We start from the raw sequence: 16,891 nt of genomic DNA on the forward strand, positions 1-16,891 counted from the left end.
TTAAAAAAGTAACATAACGTTAAAATACGGAGTGTTGGGTGGCTAAATAGCTCTTTAAAATGAACCATGAGAAATTAGAATTCATCTAGTTACCAACATTCGAAACAGTACTGACTTAATCCAATTTGTTATTTCCTTGCCAGCAGCATATTTTTACTTTAGTCTAACTGCCTATTACGTTTTCATTGCAGATCCTTGACACTGAAGGAACAAATACTGGGTTGATATCATCAGAGCATTCAATGTCATTATCTAAGTAGAAATGACAGGCAGAACAATATATTAAAAAGAACTCATGCTTAACTGAAGGACTCAATGAGCTCAAGGTGAACCAGTCTGATGTATCACAAAAGCCCCCTTTGGAAGCTCTTCGTACATGCACAACACGAGAAATTTGTATTTGCTCATTTACATTCAGCACTGGAAAAGAAGCACTTCAAGGATCAAAAGGCAACACAAAGCGCTGAATTATAGAAAATAAATACATAAGCCTTGCAGGATTTGTTAACTCCTTGGAAAGGACCATAATATGGGGGTGAATGAAGGGGTTTGTCTACTTTCCTTTTTATACTCAGACCTAAACAATAATTTTTCCCTCACCTTTTTAATTTGAAGGTATTTTACTCATGTTTTCCCTGGCCGCTTTTACGCGAACAAAATGGCAGGAGGACCAATGGCTTAGCCCTCCTGAGACTTGCAGAAGGCCTAACAGGAACAGTAGGCTGTCTCACAGTCATCCAAATCCAGCGTTAATCTTAAGTAAACCACTTCTCGGGAGCGTTGCCTGATGTGCTATTGGGAAGTCTTCTGCTCAGTAAGCTTTGTCTAGAGACTATTTTCTTACAGTGGTTTTGATGATATAAGCTTCTTTGAGTGCAAGGGACTGTTCTGTCTGCATAGAGCCCCACTGAAATCCCTGGGGTTCCGCGTCCATATACACCCATCCACAGCCCTGGCAGTACCAGGATTGACTTGATTTAGCTTGCCCAGCGTTCTTCTTGGTCTGACTGTCTAGGAGACACGACCAGGCCACCAATGGGTTCATTCTCCAACACACCATCAGCATCAAAGCTACGATTCAAATCAGGATAATGGACATACTTTTTCCAGAAAACACTGGAGCAGATGTGCTCTGACAAGTTCTTGCTTGATTATTTTATGCATTTATGACCCACTGGGAGGTGCACTGGATATAATATCTCAGCAGAGCTGGCTTATTCTACAGCCTGGCACTACTACTGTTGCACACTGAACACGACACTTACTGCTTCTCTGCTGTGCCTCAGTTTCTCCACCTGTAGCACAAGGACAGTATGATACCAGTTTCCTCTGTAAGGCACTCTGAGACCGACTGATGGATCCCATGGCAAGAACAGACATATTAACTGCTTGCCAATATTAAGAATTGGGCAGCAAGGCTTCACCAGACTCTTGAGGAACAGCTTCCCCTGAAATCTTATAACCATCAAGTTAACTGAATTTGACAGCTCTTATTTGGCCGAATGCGATTGGAACAGCAGCAGCACAAGGAATATGATTTAAGCAAGATGTTGTATAGCAAATATTTATTAGATACCATAGTAGCAAGCATGATATGTCTCTGTATAATGGCTAGCAGATATTCTCAGATAACCAAATAGCGAATACATTTACCCTGAAATAGGTTCCTTATTCCAACACCTTAAAAATTAAATCCAAAGCTGTGTGCAATAACCTTATGTGTAGACACTACACGAAGTATTTTGACTCCTAAAAATAAGTAATAACATACAGATGTCTCTGACAAGATGTAAACCGAGATTTAAAACAAAGCCCAGGGCATATTTCACATTGGCTCTAAGTTGGTGCGTTCATGCCACATTGGTTCTGCTCTTTATCATCTTACATGCACAGCTTCAACCCCTTTTTGAAAAAACAATTCTTTCTAGAACAGAGACCGAAAGCACCACACCGTCCACTCCCCAAACACACTTTGGGATTTATAAAAAAGTAAGCTTCAGACAAAGGGCTTTATGTACAACCTTACTTGAAGCTGATAGTCACAAAACCCTCCTACCACCTTGGTGGTGTACAGTACTGCAAGCAAGAGACATCAGGAATGGATTCTCATTTCTCTATGGTATTCAGAGACTCTTAGAAGCAAGACTCTAGGTTTAATTAAAACTGATTAAGTGTATGGAGAACATGATCCTCACTTTCTATCTGGCACTCTTCTAGTGAGCGTCAAAGAGGCTCCGTATGAAAGAGTGCCAGATGTGCCATTGAATATGGTCTCTCCAAGCCATTACGCCCGATACATTTCAGGGCATGCTACATGATGGCTATGAAGGATCTCGATGTACATGACTCCTCACAAGTGTGCAAAGACTGGATCCTTTCTGGAAGGACCAAGGTGATTCTTAAGTCATTCAATTGCAATCCGGTCTTTCTGCAATGGAAGCTGCAGGGGGCTGTTGAGAGCTCCCATGTAATCCCTTATGGTGTCAAGCAAAGGCTTCTGGGTTAAAGCAAGACTAGAAGTGGCATTGGTATGTGTTACTTCTTTAATTATTATTTAATCTTACCTGAGAAATCCCTAAAGCTCTCAACTGTGCTGATTGTGGGCCTGTTCGGTAATCCAGGTTACTGAAATAGTCAACATTAAAAAGTAAGTTTCTGGAGGAGGGTTATTTTAAACATACTTTTCAACATAGATCTCAAATATTTTTATTATCAGAAGTGTTTTCATTTTCATTAACATACATTTTGATGGATTACATCAAGGAAACTAAGAGATCAGCAGAAATATTTTCATTATTACAGCCATTATATTGCATGAAATTAAGAAAACGAAACTCTAAAGCTTTCAATTCATAGGACAGTCACTAAGTGTCAGAAGTTACTTACCTCGCTAAAAGTTCACTCCTCACCTGCACACTGTAGGTTTCACTCTTTCCTGTGAAGCCTCTGACACAGGTACCAAAGATCAGGCATTAGAACAAAAGCAGCACCAGTGTAACATTCTGTAATACATGGGGAATTGGTGACTGGGGTGAGAGCGACCCAGGCTTGGTAACTGCTACACACAGCGTTTTGGATATGTGGCGCAAGTCAAAAGTTCAGAAAATGCTTGCTAATACCAAATATCCCCAAATCATGAATTATAATAGATCACAATGACTCCATTTAGGTTGTCTTGTTTTGAATAAATCTTAGATATACGTTTATACTAATTAAAGAGCATACTGCTGTTTCAGCACTGGGAACTCAGCGTTTGCGTACGCTCTTCCCAATTCTATGATGTAACACTAGTGAGCTATTCACAATACCATAAATTTTTCTCTAAGCCACTGCTTTGGGATTGCTCCTGGGTGAGGCAATGACTCCCTCCTCTCATGCTTCTTCACTATATTTCCATACTTCTTCGTCCTAAGAATGAGCTGCTTTCTATATTCCAGACAGTTGTTCTAAAACATTACGGAACTTCTGCACAGTGACGTACTGAGCAACACAACCCACAGTTTACCCTTGGCTGTAACGTGCATCTTCAATAAGCAACGAACTATTTAAATGTTTAGCTATATTATTTGACCTTAAACCAGTTCAGCTCCTTATCCCTTTTCCATAATGAAAGTAACACATTTTCCTAACTGAGAAGAAAATGAAAGATGTAGTAACGCTTTGCTGCTGGCTGTACTCTTGTACGAGGTCTCTTTAGCTTGTGCTCATTTTGTGTTTTGCTATACATCAAATGACCCCACTTTTTTAATCTGAAAAAAAATACGTTTTCATTTTTCCCTTTGCAGATCTCCTTTTGAACGTTTCAGAATAAAAATCGTAACATCTTATACGCTGGAACTTTTCATCAGGTCTATGACATGCTCTGTAATGTTCTACGGATTACATACAAACTGCTTCTTCTAAAGAGAAAAACAAAGACGTTTAGTAAAGGCTGGTTTTGCACAGCAGCAACTAACGGTCTCTTGCACCAGTTCTAGGAGACAGGCAGAAGGTTTGTCCTTAAATACCAAATTGAACTAAAAATGAGGATCTGAAAGAGGCAAATGCCAGCGCAAAGATAACTATTACCTACATAGGGACATATGTTTCAGTAATAATGCTCAATTTAAGCAAAAACTAATAAAAATATTACTTACAAGTTAGAAGCATGGATTCAGTCTTCTGTATTCAATTTATCTGCTGTTATAAAAAACATATCTCCCCACTGTTCAGTCAAAGCATACAGTTCATGCCAAAACAATATCATCTGCTTACATCTGGATATCATCTGCTTACATTTTTGTCACCTAACATTCTCTTTTACAAAAACTAAGCTTAATACAGTAGAGAAAAGTTCACCTCTTCTTTTCAGCTCGCTTATTTCATGCATCTGTGGTTTGGTTTCTCTGTTTCTGCCACGGATGTGAAACCCCCTCTCCCCCCAGTGTGGTTCCTTCACATGCAAAAAGGAAAAAACAAATCCAAACCAAAGATGAAGTTACAAAACCAAGGCGGTAATTCACATTTTTTACAATTTCAAAAGGACCGTTCAGTTGATGGACTTGCTAGCATATGCACCTGCTGAAAGAGAGCAGGAAGTACAGCCACAATGAAAGTCATTCCAGTTGAGACGCAATTAGGAGATCAGGTGCCTCTCCCCCGCCTGTCCTCTCACTCTATGGACTGGAGGCCCTCTCCTATAAGCAGCCGCTCAAGAGACAAGAACATAAGGCAAGAGGCCAAAGGAGTCCTTGACATATTCTTTGATATGAAAATAAATACATAAATAAATAAAAATATGCTTCAAAGAACTCTCACTCCAGCCACTTCAAACAGACACTGCAGAAAGATGCCCTTAAGGGGCACCCTTAGGGATTTAAAGGCAGAAAGTATGTGAAAGACAGAAGTCAGAGACACACGATGAAGCTAACAGAGGAGAGCACCAGCCTTGGAATCGCAAGCTCACAAGCACTGCTGTAGACAGAGATGCAGCTGAAACAGGGGAGGAAAAATCTTTTCCAAGAAGAGGCATCTGAACCAAGAATGCCTTTACTCTGTGCCTCTCAATGTGCAGTCTCAGGCGCCTGCCAGAGAGCATGGAGTCAGCATCCGAGTTAATAAAGCATCTCATCGGAAAATCTGTTTGCCAGAAATCGATGAGTAAAAAAGGAGCTTTGAAAAGGAACAAGAAAATAGCAATCACCACCTAATTAATTCTGTGTTTCTTTTTACACTATCAACCACAAAGCATTTCCTCAAACACAGTAATCTGTGAATAAGAAAAAGGGGAAGTACAAAAATCTACTTTATTCCTTCTTTCTTTATACATTTGAAATGAATGTTCCATTAAGGAGTTAAAAAAAAAAAGAGGAGGAGCCCAAGGCTCACAATCTGACACGTATTTCCCAACCTCACCCCACAGCATTTCCCACTGAGGGCTGCGCGATCCTGTTCAGTAAGGATTAAAAGAATTAAAAAGGCACAGAAAGTGGAGAGGTAACACCAACTCAAAAGCTAATGTGGTAGAAGGCTTTGCATGCTATTCATTCCTTCTTCATTTTCAGTTTATCTTCCACGTAGTTGCTCCTTAAGTGAAGAGCCAATCTGCCTGATGACTGCTTTCAGTGAGTTTAAATTTATCACATCTCTAAGTATAGAAACAACAGAAAAAAATCTGATATACTACCATAGAGAGAAAAAACACATCATTTAAGAGAATGATCTCTGAAACTAAACATAACTCTCTTCAATGAACTCTATTTTCCTGATAGTTTTTGGATTTCTTTTGTACTTACAGACAATGGTATATTTACAAGGTACACTTCAGAGGTTCATTGAAAAAAGCTCCCAAAATTCCAGCTGATCTCAGCGTCATTCTGAAAGACAGTCAAATTCCATGTCGCAAAACCTGGCTGCAATATGAATGCAGTTTTTTAATGAGAAATTAAAACTTCGGACACAATCTATCTTTTAAATCATTTATTTCAGTATGAAAGATTTTTGAAACCTGTACTTAAATTCATTTAAACTAGCTTATGCAAACACACAATTTTCACACGCACACACAGAATAAAGTATTAAAAAAAAGTTGAAGAAATAGGCTAGAGGACAGCCAAACTGCACATCACTCAATGAGATCATAGTGCAATCCCTCTATCCCTATAACACCTCACGCCTGCAGGGAATATTAAAAATGGCTTGTGTTTACTGCATGATGACCTTGATCCCCCTTCCAGTGACAGTTGGTCCTTACAGGATTATTATAAAACATATATATGATTTCCGGGTGCTTTTCACACTTCAGTACAGTAGTATGTGAATGGATGTGCTCCCGTACACAAGGAGCTAGAAGTGCCTCTAAACAAGGCAACCTAAACCTTTTATTTCAACACTTCATCAATTTATACTGCTTTTCAGTTTTGGAATGGTAAGAAATACCTTCAGGAAACACATGCGAAGGCCAGAACCTACCCAAATAAAGATAAATAATACGCTAATCCAACACACAGGAAACGGAACATTTATGATGCTTCTAGCCATTCAAGAACAAGATCAGGCTAACAGCCACAACCATGCCATGACCTGCAGGAATTTGCATTTCGTTACATTTCATACACCTTTTTTTTTTTAGCAACGTAACTTCACGAAAACTTGTCAGCTCTGTTCTGCAGCAGGCATGGCTAAACACATTTGTCTCTTCTCCTTTGACCTGACCCTTCTATTGTTTTTGAATATTCTTAGAAAGCAAGAGATGAATTTTCAAATTATCCTTCCCTTTCCAACATCCCAATTTATAAACACTGTAGCAAAACTGCTATGGTTTTATAAGGATGTGTTCCAGAAAAACAAATATTTAATCGCTTAAGAACAATACATTCTTACTTTCATTTCCCCTTGCAAAGCTTCTAAACTCTTGCTACTAAAACAATCTCTAGCAGTTGTTTCACTGAGTACTCTCTACATAGTGTTGGCACTAGAAATACAACAGACAAAAACCGAGCTTCTGAGATATTAACAAAGAGTAAGATTTATCCAAGCCTTCTCTTTCCCTAAATAGTTGTTCCTGTAGTATTTATTTTACATTAACTAAAAGCTTGTAAGAAGTAAGTCTTCTCCTAAGAATGCTCTTCAATGTTTGAATCAAAATGGGAGAAAGGAAAGCAAGATCCTTTCTAATGATGTGAGCTCTTACGTTCATGTGGTCTAGACTGTGACTTGGACTACCCTTTTCAGTTACACACCCCCCTCCCCCAAATCTACTTAGAGACATATCAACATAAAAATAAATTAATTTTTAAGAAGTCCGAGCTACTTCTGACGAAAGCTGAACATGCCCAAGCTACCTCTGCATTTTTGCTAAAAAGCAGCTATACAAATACAGAAAAAAACCCCAACAACTAAAGCAACTGAAGCCACAACTATTTTACATTGACCAAAACAACTGACTTCTGCAGAAATGCAGTGACCATAAGGAATGTCACCCCTTGGTACATCAAGGACACAGTAAGCACGTCTGCCATTGTGGTACTCTCAGCACTGAAATAAAGGAATTGGTCTTCAAGTCAATAATAAGGCACTGATAAAAGTCCTCCTTAAATCCAAGCACTCACCCTCTTGATGCATTACAAATTAGAATGATGGTTTTAAAAAAAACCAAACAAACAAAAAACAAAAACACAACTAGATAACCCCTACAAACAAATTCAGCGTCCACTCGTACAGATTCTTTTAATGACAACTTTCCCAAGACAAATGACCTTATGCACAAGCCACTTTTAGAGAAAGTTAAAGAAAAAGGGCAATACTTAAATAACAACAAAACTTTAAAAACTTGTCCTTGTAGGTAGAATAAGCGATTAACTGCTGCGATTTAGTACCAGCCCTGGTGCCTTCATGCTTGCAACAGGCAGCATACTACAGCCAGTCACAGAAAAGACTGGAACTACTAATGCTGGTGAGTTAGCATATCAAAAAAGGGACAAAGAATGAAGAAAATGCCACTGACAGAGACAGAAGAAAAAACATCCCATGATTTATCTTATCTTGATTTGGACAAGATTTGCTACAGTTAACCAAAACCACAAGATCAATTTGCCTTTTATCAAAAGGGACCTCACCTCCTCGAGTGCCTCAGCAGCACAAAACCCCTGCAATTACTTCTGCTGGAAAGGAAAGCATTTCCTTTTATCATTTGTTATGTCTGATACTAATAGAGGAGGACTATTGTTGAAAATGTATAAATGCAAACAGAGGAGGCTGATGTTGCAAGAAAAATTAGATTAGATGAATTTACTTCTAGTGAGGAAAAGATAAGTAATGAAATCCTGCTGGGGTTTTTTTTTATGCTTTCTTTTGCTTCCAATGTTTTCAAATATGCATACTTCTATAAACACTTTTCGTGGTAAAAGTTCAAGTGCTCTGCAGTTGCATTTTGAGGAGGAAAGTTCATCAGCTGACTCCCCAAGAGAGACATCAATTTCTCAAGTCGGAGGATAAAACTTTTGTGTAACTAGGGGGCTGCTTAATACACCAGCTGCAAAGTTGACAAATAATGTCTGCTGTTACAGTATTTTCTTTTTCAGATCTTTCTTACATAGGATATGATTTTTCACAGTAATTTAGAAGAGCTAACAGTAACACAATTTTACAGCTGGGTGCTAAAGCTCATTCATTAAGTATGCACATTCTCTTAGTGGTGGTAGTTTTAAAGCCTGTAACTTGCACCTAAATACTTATTGAATCACAACAGACAGAGTAATATTCCTCTGGCACGAAATGTCTGCAAAATGAAATATGCGTCTGTGATGAGCTATGTTTACTCAAATTATCAACAGTTTTTCAAAAATAAATCTCTGGATTTGCTTTCTAAGAACACTGGGATAGAAGTCAGGTTTAAAAAAACCTAGCCAAAAGTAGTACCGATTAAGTGAGAAAGGTAAAAGCTAGCAGTAAGTATTCAACAACCAGTGCCACGTGACGTACTTCCAGTGCACTGCACCAATTTCATAAACCAGACATTTCTTGTTGTTCAATCTTTACCAAGACTGCTAGTTTAGCTAACAAAGCGGTTAGCAGTCAGCACGTAGCTGACATTTACACGTGAAGCCTTGCTTTGAAGATTTACTCTGACTACTTTTTGCTCATATGCCTTCCAAACAGGGTACTCTAAGGGGCATCTTTCGTTTCAAAATGAAAACATTAAGAAATAAAGTGATAAATATTAGCTCAAGTATTTCAGCAGTTATTAACAAGATAAAGAATTAGAGCAATACATTAAAAATAAAAACCAAAGGGAAACTGCCAAAGTCTGGATGACAGTCTTACCTGAATACCATGAGCTCATTGCTGTCCTTGTTTTCTCAGCACTGGTTTTAATTATTTAATTTTTTAAAACCCTCTATTTAAAAAAGAGCATTACTACGTTCTTTAACAGCGTATTTGACTTGTGTGAGGCTTTCCAAAGCTTAGCTGAGGCAACTTTCCTTCAGGGAACAAAACCACCACCCCTTTCTGAGCACCATTTATCTCAAAATACGTCACATTCCAGTACTTCTGTGTTGCCCTGTAGGACTACGTGGCTAAATAGGAGATAAACAACAGCAGTACCGAACTACTCATTGTAGCAAGTGCCAATAATGTTTTCTGTGTTGTCATTAACCACTCCAGTTATTCTGGTAACACATTTTAAGTAACTCCTCCCACAATATTCAGTCTCTCCCATGAGAAACTGCGTATCTGAGGGTAGAACACCAAGAAGAGCAGGAGGCCTAAGAACAATGAAAGCTGCTAACAGCAACAATCTGTGAACAGTTTTCCCCACCATCTTCCTACCATAAAAACCTAGCTCAAAACAGCTGGAAAATAAAAAAAAAAAAAGACAATAACAAATGACACCTTCTGACCTGGCTCTGTCTTTAGCAAAGCTGTGTGATGTCAGGCTGTGGCTCCCAGTCACGTTTTCTTTCACTAACAGAAGAACAGATACAGTTATGCTGCAATGAACCTACAATAGCTTATTTAAAAATCCAAAATCCACAGGCTATTACACACAATGCTTAGAAAAGTACACACATTGTTAAAAAACACTTAGTTGTTGAGAAGAAAGACACATTAAGTAATTTTTAAAATTAAAAAACCCCAAAACTAAAGTTGTGCAAAGTCTACTACGGTAACACTGCTGGCTATGAAGATGTTGCCTTTACTATACACCCAACATGGGTAAACTTGGGAGATGTGTGATTTGCAGAGGGATTCAGCCAAGCAACCCCTTCCCAAAATACATGACTTCAGGATCAGAACAGGCTATTCCTTCCCCATCAGAACAACAACAACAAAATAATTGCAAAGGGACACAAATTCCCACAGTGCTTGTGGTGTAACTCTGACAGAAGCATCCTTCTACTGTTTTCTTTCTACCAAGAGCCAATTCACAAGAACAATTCTTGGAAACATAAACTGGCCTACTACCTTTACTCTACACCACCAACTGGTTGGGGTTTTTGTGTTGTGTTTTTTTTTTTTTTTTCCTTTTTACTGTGAGATTGGATTGTCCTCCTTTTTTGCCTCCTAGAAATGAGAAATTAGTAATTTCCATTGAGATTAATTTGACTCTGGAAAAAAACCAAAAAAGTGAATTTATAGGCTTCTACTCAGATGCAATGAACAAACTGTACATTTTCAAAAGAATAACTACTAGTAGAAACCTTTATTGATAGTCAGAGAACTCTGCCACAGACTGGTAGGTAGCTTGTTTCTTTTTAAAAAGGAGTATTCATGGTGGAATCTGCAAGCGTATTTACGGCCACTAAACCACAATGTCAATGGAACAGTTACTACTTTTTCACAGACTTTCAAGTTCTGATATTAGAGTCATATTTTGGACAATGTTTCCTTGCTTTACAAAGATCATATTTTTGAAGATTAAAGAAAGACTAATCATCCAGGAAACTATATCTAGGTGACATCAAGGAAACCCAAATAAAGCAAGAATCAAAGTCTTAAGCATAAAACACACATATAAAGCATGGCTCCCTTTTTACAACCATAGTGTTTTTTTCTGTGAGTAATTTCAGTGACCAAGAATTATTCCTGACAAGGACGGAATTTTGATAGTCCCACACCTTTTCTCTCCTTAGGTTATCCTACTTTCTGATGAATTATTTGCCTGAAGATCAAAAGAGCTTCTGTATGTAAGGTCTGCTTTAGGCCATGTTATCAATACCACACAATGTCAACTATTTGGACCAAGACAAGATACTGAAATCAATTATTGCCAAATAAGAACATGAAAGCTTGAAATTGTGCCTCTATCTTTTTATAACATAGAACTTTTAAGTGATACCATACACTGACAGTGGTCCCTAACCGTTAATTAACAGATACCCAGAGAAGTAAAATGTCTCCATGAACGATACCCAGGTGTTGGGTTTTTTCATCATTCAACCTTCGTATGTAGGAGAATGACAGGTGCAGAAACAAATGGGAAGAAAACACTCAGTTCTGACCCAACAGTGCTTTCAGTTTTGTCTCTTACACACACACCGACCACCCAAAACACGTGAACTACTTTTTTAACCAGGAATTAGGTAACAATGTACCAAAAAAAATTTTTGGTGTGTTAAGTGCTCAGCCTTTGTGCCACTTGTAGGGAACGTGGCTCCCATACAGTACTAAGGTTTGCAAGGTTACTGCTATTTTAAACTTGCAGTTGTTACATTTCTTATACTTGTAAGTCTGAGAGTGTGCCTGGGACAAGCTCCCACCGAGAACTCCTGGTATAGTCCAAACAACATCTCTAGAGTGTTTAGTACCTCTTTTACCTGGTTGATACATCGCTTTTGATACAACTCTCAAATACCAGTTTACTTGTTTTCTTAAGAATGCCTAAAAAGGTGAGTTATTTTCAAAATTAGTATAAAGTTAAAAGAAACTCAAACTAGCTACAATCTATTTAACTCAAGCACAGCACCGCCAGAAGTTTCACACACACTATTTGGTGTTTCATGTTGTTTTTCCTTTCACTCTTTAAGGCAGTGGTTTCCACAGGTCAGTTCAGAGAATATAATGAAGCATGGTCCATGGCAATTCATGTTGCAACTCCATTTTTAATTTGGGGGACTCTACTCCCCAACCATTAGTGATTTTGTTCAGGGCTCCAGAGTTCAGAGATTGAGTTGACAGGCTCTGTTCTGGCACAGAATACAGCTGGCACATTTTTTCATCAGGAGATGGTTCAAATCGTTCTTTTTTGTTTTGCATTAGCCTATTATTCAAAGGTCATCAAGTTGGCAGGAACCTGAGAACAAAAATATAAATGATAGCAGATTTTACTTTGGGTAGTAGCTACTTACATTTCACTGTTTCACAGACTACCCACCTGTTCAAATGCGCATGGATAACACTCATTCTGTCTCAAAAAAAGGGAAGGAAGAATGCAACTATCATTCAGCAGTACAAGTATACTTAGAGCTGTAGAAAACTCAGGTATAACCAAAATATTGAACCGCTGCGTGGTTTATAATTTTATTATATGGCCTTAGATCTTAATTAATTTTGATGACATTTAAGATTTAAGTTGTCAGCAAAACAACCTTAACATGATAAATCTCAGCATCGAGCTACACAAGCAGAACCTTCTCACTTGAGTCTCAGCTAGAGAATTCTTGGCACACAGGTCAGTGATTGATGTAGGCTCTCTAGTATTTTTAAGACTAATTTAAAAAAAACAAGGCATAAACACTTGCCTGGGCTTTTCCCATAGGAAACCTGAATGCCTGCTGCAGACATCACTCCCTTTCATGAAGATTAAAACTAGTTTGCATTACATTAGTTTATATCCTGATTTTTTCCCCAGCAGGAATTTGCCTGACAGCAACATCTCTTGTTTACTCAGGTTATTAAAGAGCCATCACATTCCTGATGTCAATAAATACCCAGTTTGGTCAGATTTGAAGCAGGCACTTCTTGCTTTGCATTTACCATTTACCTGCAGAAGCAAGAATGATCAACTGGGCTAAAGTTCCACCATTAAAATGAAAAATAATATCTACTAAAATAGTTCCCAATATTATTCAACTGGGTAGGTGTCTATACTTTATCGAAAGCACATTTAGACAGCTGATCTTTCTTAGGCAGTCATACTGTTAACAAGGAAAGATCTTTCATTTTAAACAGTACCATAAGGCACGTCTCTAGGGAAAGCACTACTCAGGAGTCAAATCACGATCAAGAGAAAAATGTTACAAGACTTTTACTTTTTTCACTCATTTGGTAAAACAACCTTTGTAACCTAATGTTTGTATGAAACACTGCTTCTTCTATGGGAGCAACTATGCTGCGAGAACCCCTATAGTACAACTACACAACATGCCAAAACCATGCAACAAATTATGGTAGTAGGGTTTTTGGCCTTTTAGTGGTAGGTTTTTTTCATTAATCCTCCCCTCCTTTTAAAATCTCCTACACTTATCTTCACTTTGCTGTCATATTTTCCACAGGAGGCCCCGCCAAGATCCTTAAGCCTGCTGCTTTTGCACAAGCTAGGGGCTGAATGCTTTAAACAAAGCTTGCATCAAATAGTATTGTTAGGCCTTATTGAATGAAAGCTGTCCTCAGAGGGCAGTTTTCAGGCTTACATGGAAGTTGCCACTTTCTTGCAAACTGTTTGCCGCTATTTGCAACTATTCCCACGTTCTCCAGCCAGCAGGACAATTTCCTCTCCTTTGCACTGTCTCAAATACTTTCAAGGGAGCTTCTGAAACCCTCCTTACTCCTTAGATTTCTCTCAGAAGCAGAACTGAACAAGAAAGCACAATAAGGATCTGGAAAGGTCCTTCTGTTTCACCTTGAAATTCAGTAGCACTTTTGCACTTGCAACTCCATAAACAAATGTGCAAAGGAAAAAGGAGATTTCAGGAAGACAAAGTGGTAACTTAAAAAGGATTTTGCTGATGAAAAAGGTCAGTAAGAATTTATACGGGAAGAAAATTTAATAGGCTTTAGAATACTCTTATCTTCCTTTTTGCTTCATGGAAAATTCTACTTTTGCTTTCAAAGTCTGCCAAATGTACCCAGGACTAAACTATTTTTTTAAAAATACATTTTAGAAATACATACAAACAACAGAACACACGAATGCCCGAGACCTGACAAATGGCACTACAGGAGAGTTACCTGGAATTGATATTGAATGCTATGATTTACAGCTTTTTTTATAACTGTAAAATAGCCTTTTTAAAATGGGCAATGACAAAAAATACTGCTACTTGGACAGGTCTTCCTTCTATTTCCCCAGCTGCTTTAAATTAGTCTCAAGATAGTCCCAAATCTTTCTTAATTACCTCAAAAGCTCTGAGGAGTTGTTTGCAAAGGGACTAACAGGAAAGCTAAAGCAAATCAATAAGCACGTGAAATCGATGTACAGGCTGCTCGGAGCAGAATGCTCTTCATACAAAGCAATCAGTTACAGCTTGTTCATCTTGAAGATCTACCAGTTCTGAACTCTTAACAGCTCCTAATCCTTTTCAACATCTTGCACTCACCTGTTGTCTGTTGCTTTGGCAGGCAGCACTCAGGTGTTTAAACCAGAGCATTGCATTCATTCTGTTTCCAGCTTGAAACTTGTATGAATTTCCTAGGTGAAAAAGGTAAAGAAAAAACTGATAGAAGAAACACAAGCAATACTATATATTGAAATTCTATCTGTATTCAAGTTAAAGCTACATTAAAACATTATGAGAAGACTTAATAGCAGAAGGTTCACATAACTTTACTTTGTCTGGCATAGGTGCAACTTAATTGTTCGACCTAGTGCAAGAGAAGTTTCAGCTTGCCTGTCTTCGTTTCCAACATTCTATATTTCAACTAACACCAGCATCAACTAGGAAAGAACAAAACATTTCTCAGAACCATACAAAAACGTTTTTGTTCTTTGCCATTATTGCCATTTGTTTATAATGTAATTTCATATTTCTTAATGAAGTAGCAGATTGCACTGAAATGCACTCTAGAAAGCTACATTTGAAAACATTTGAAAATTGTTCCTAAACATATTGATATATTTCAAACTAGTATTTTCAGTGTCTGGTGTTATACAGTGCTTGCTTTGGTTTGGAAAGGCCAAGTATTACAAAAACATTTCATATTGCTGTTGAGTTTAAGCTGACAAGCATTCATAATTCACACTACATATCAGTGGTGCTAGAACAGATGCTTGGAAATAAAATGTACTAAGACTTGAAGTAGACAAAGCAATAAATAATGTTAAGCTCCTTTATCAGAATGTCTAACGATGCTCTTTCTGCATAGCTTGAAGTGCTAAGGAAAAATAACAATGTCTTCACAGTTTAAACTGAAACCAGGGCACTATGTTAGAGTAACAGAAATCAAGGCTTTGCTGCAAAACAGTCAATATCTCTCAGGGTCGGTTTTTTTTTCCTCCAGGCAATAGCGCTACATTTGAACGGATGGTTTGCTTTGGATTTTGTTTTTCATTTGGAGAAGAGAGGGGACCGGTCAAGCACATAGTGTTAGTTTCAATATTGAACTTTTTTATTCTTACTTACATTTTCACATATGTGAAAATGCCTCTGAGTGGTCTAAATATAGTTTAGAAGAATGCAAATGAACACTTCCAATAAAAATCGCAAATGCAGTTAAAGTTGGAGAGTTCTTAGAACTTAATGAAGACTAAGGATTCCTCAGGGGCAATTGCTCCCACAGCATTCTCAAGGCAAACATGACATGCTGGAGGACAGGTAAATGAAAGGTAACATCATTCCAATTTCATGCGGTTGCTTATGAATAGCTCAGCAAAGCAAACATTTATTCTGGGAATCAGTGCGCCCTTGGTGCTAGAATTGCTCACCCTTCTCAGAATCAGTCAGTAAGAAGAGATCGGGATGCTCAGGGTCATCTGCCATCATCACCATCCAGCCCACCACTGACACATTCTTACTCGGTGTGGATTTGAACTGAAAATACAAGCAGAGATGTAAACTAAAGCAAAACAAGAAGCTTCAGCCAGCCTGACTGCACTGCACAGAATCAGTATTCAAAAGGGCAGTTCTCAGTGACAGTATTAAAGACACAGAATAACTTCAAAGGAAGCATAGCACTTCATAAAATGAAGAAGGTCTATGAATTTTATATGGAATTAGTGAAAACAGAATTTACCACAATGAACACATTAAAAGGAATATCACAATCCCACAAAATGTGTCAGACATCTAAATTGCACTGTATGAATACAATAGCATTCCTCAACACATCAGTGCACGTGTGTGCCCATGCTATCGTTCAAAAAAAGTGCATTAACAAATGCAAACTAATCCCTCCACTGTTAACAAACAGAAGAACTAAACTTGTCTGTGCCATAATTACTCAAAGTTTACATGCATTAATTATTATGATAGTCTGTAATTACACACATTAACATGAGTCCTGTGGACAAGATAACACAACTGTATAATTAAATATTATGACCTGATGAATGAATTAAATGGATCAAACAAGGGTATAGGTTCAACAAACAAGTGCACAGAACATAACGTGCTCATTTATTGACAGGATGTTCAAAATGATGAGGTTTTCCTGTTGAAGGTGTTCCTCACACATTGACATATAACTTAGGTTTCTTTAAGCACAATACCTGGCTCTGCTACACTAGCCCCTCTCCTGAGAGCTCCTTGGTCCTACTCCTTTTCATTCACCCGGTCAGTATTAGTTTCTACTTCTCAGGCTTCTCCACTCAGTTCCAGGCTACTCGCCCATTAAATCCAACTCATTTCCAAACCACAGCCTTCCTTCTCCCTGGTCTCCTTACCTATTATCACAATTCACCTCTCATCACTTACTCAGGCAGTGCCATTCACTCCCCAATACCCAATTCATTCAGTTTCTCTCAAGGCTTTAG

General features: G+C 38.1%; 1 protein-coding gene across 7 annotated transcripts in view; it reads right to left on the reverse strand.

Annotated features, from left to right (window-relative positions):
* Window positions 1-1,685: 1,685 nt before the first annotated feature.
* Window positions 1,686-16,891, reverse strand: part of RALGPS2 (Ral GEF with PH domain and SH3 binding motif 2) — a 156,992-nt gene continuing 141,786 nt past the window's right edge. For all 7 annotated transcript variants that reach the window (XM_063342813.1, XM_063342815.1, XM_063342814.1 and 4 more), the window contains 3 exons: window positions 15,845-15,950; window positions 14,520-14,611; window positions 1,686-12,274 (listed from right to left, as the gene is read on the reverse strand). In XM_063342813.1, the coding sequence (XP_063198883.1) occupies window positions 12,245-12,274; window positions 14,520-14,611; window positions 15,845-15,950 (228 nt within the window). In that variant the 3' untranslated portion in view covers window positions 1,686-12,244. The remainder of the gene's footprint in view (window positions 12,275-14,519; window positions 14,612-15,844; window positions 15,951-16,891) is intronic.

This window comes from Chroicocephalus ridibundus, chromosome 8 (genome assembly GCF_963924245.1).
Source record: "Chroicocephalus ridibundus chromosome 8, bChrRid1.1, whole genome shotgun sequence".
Taxonomy (NCBI): Eukaryota; Metazoa; Chordata; class Aves; order Charadriiformes; family Laridae; genus Chroicocephalus; species Chroicocephalus ridibundus.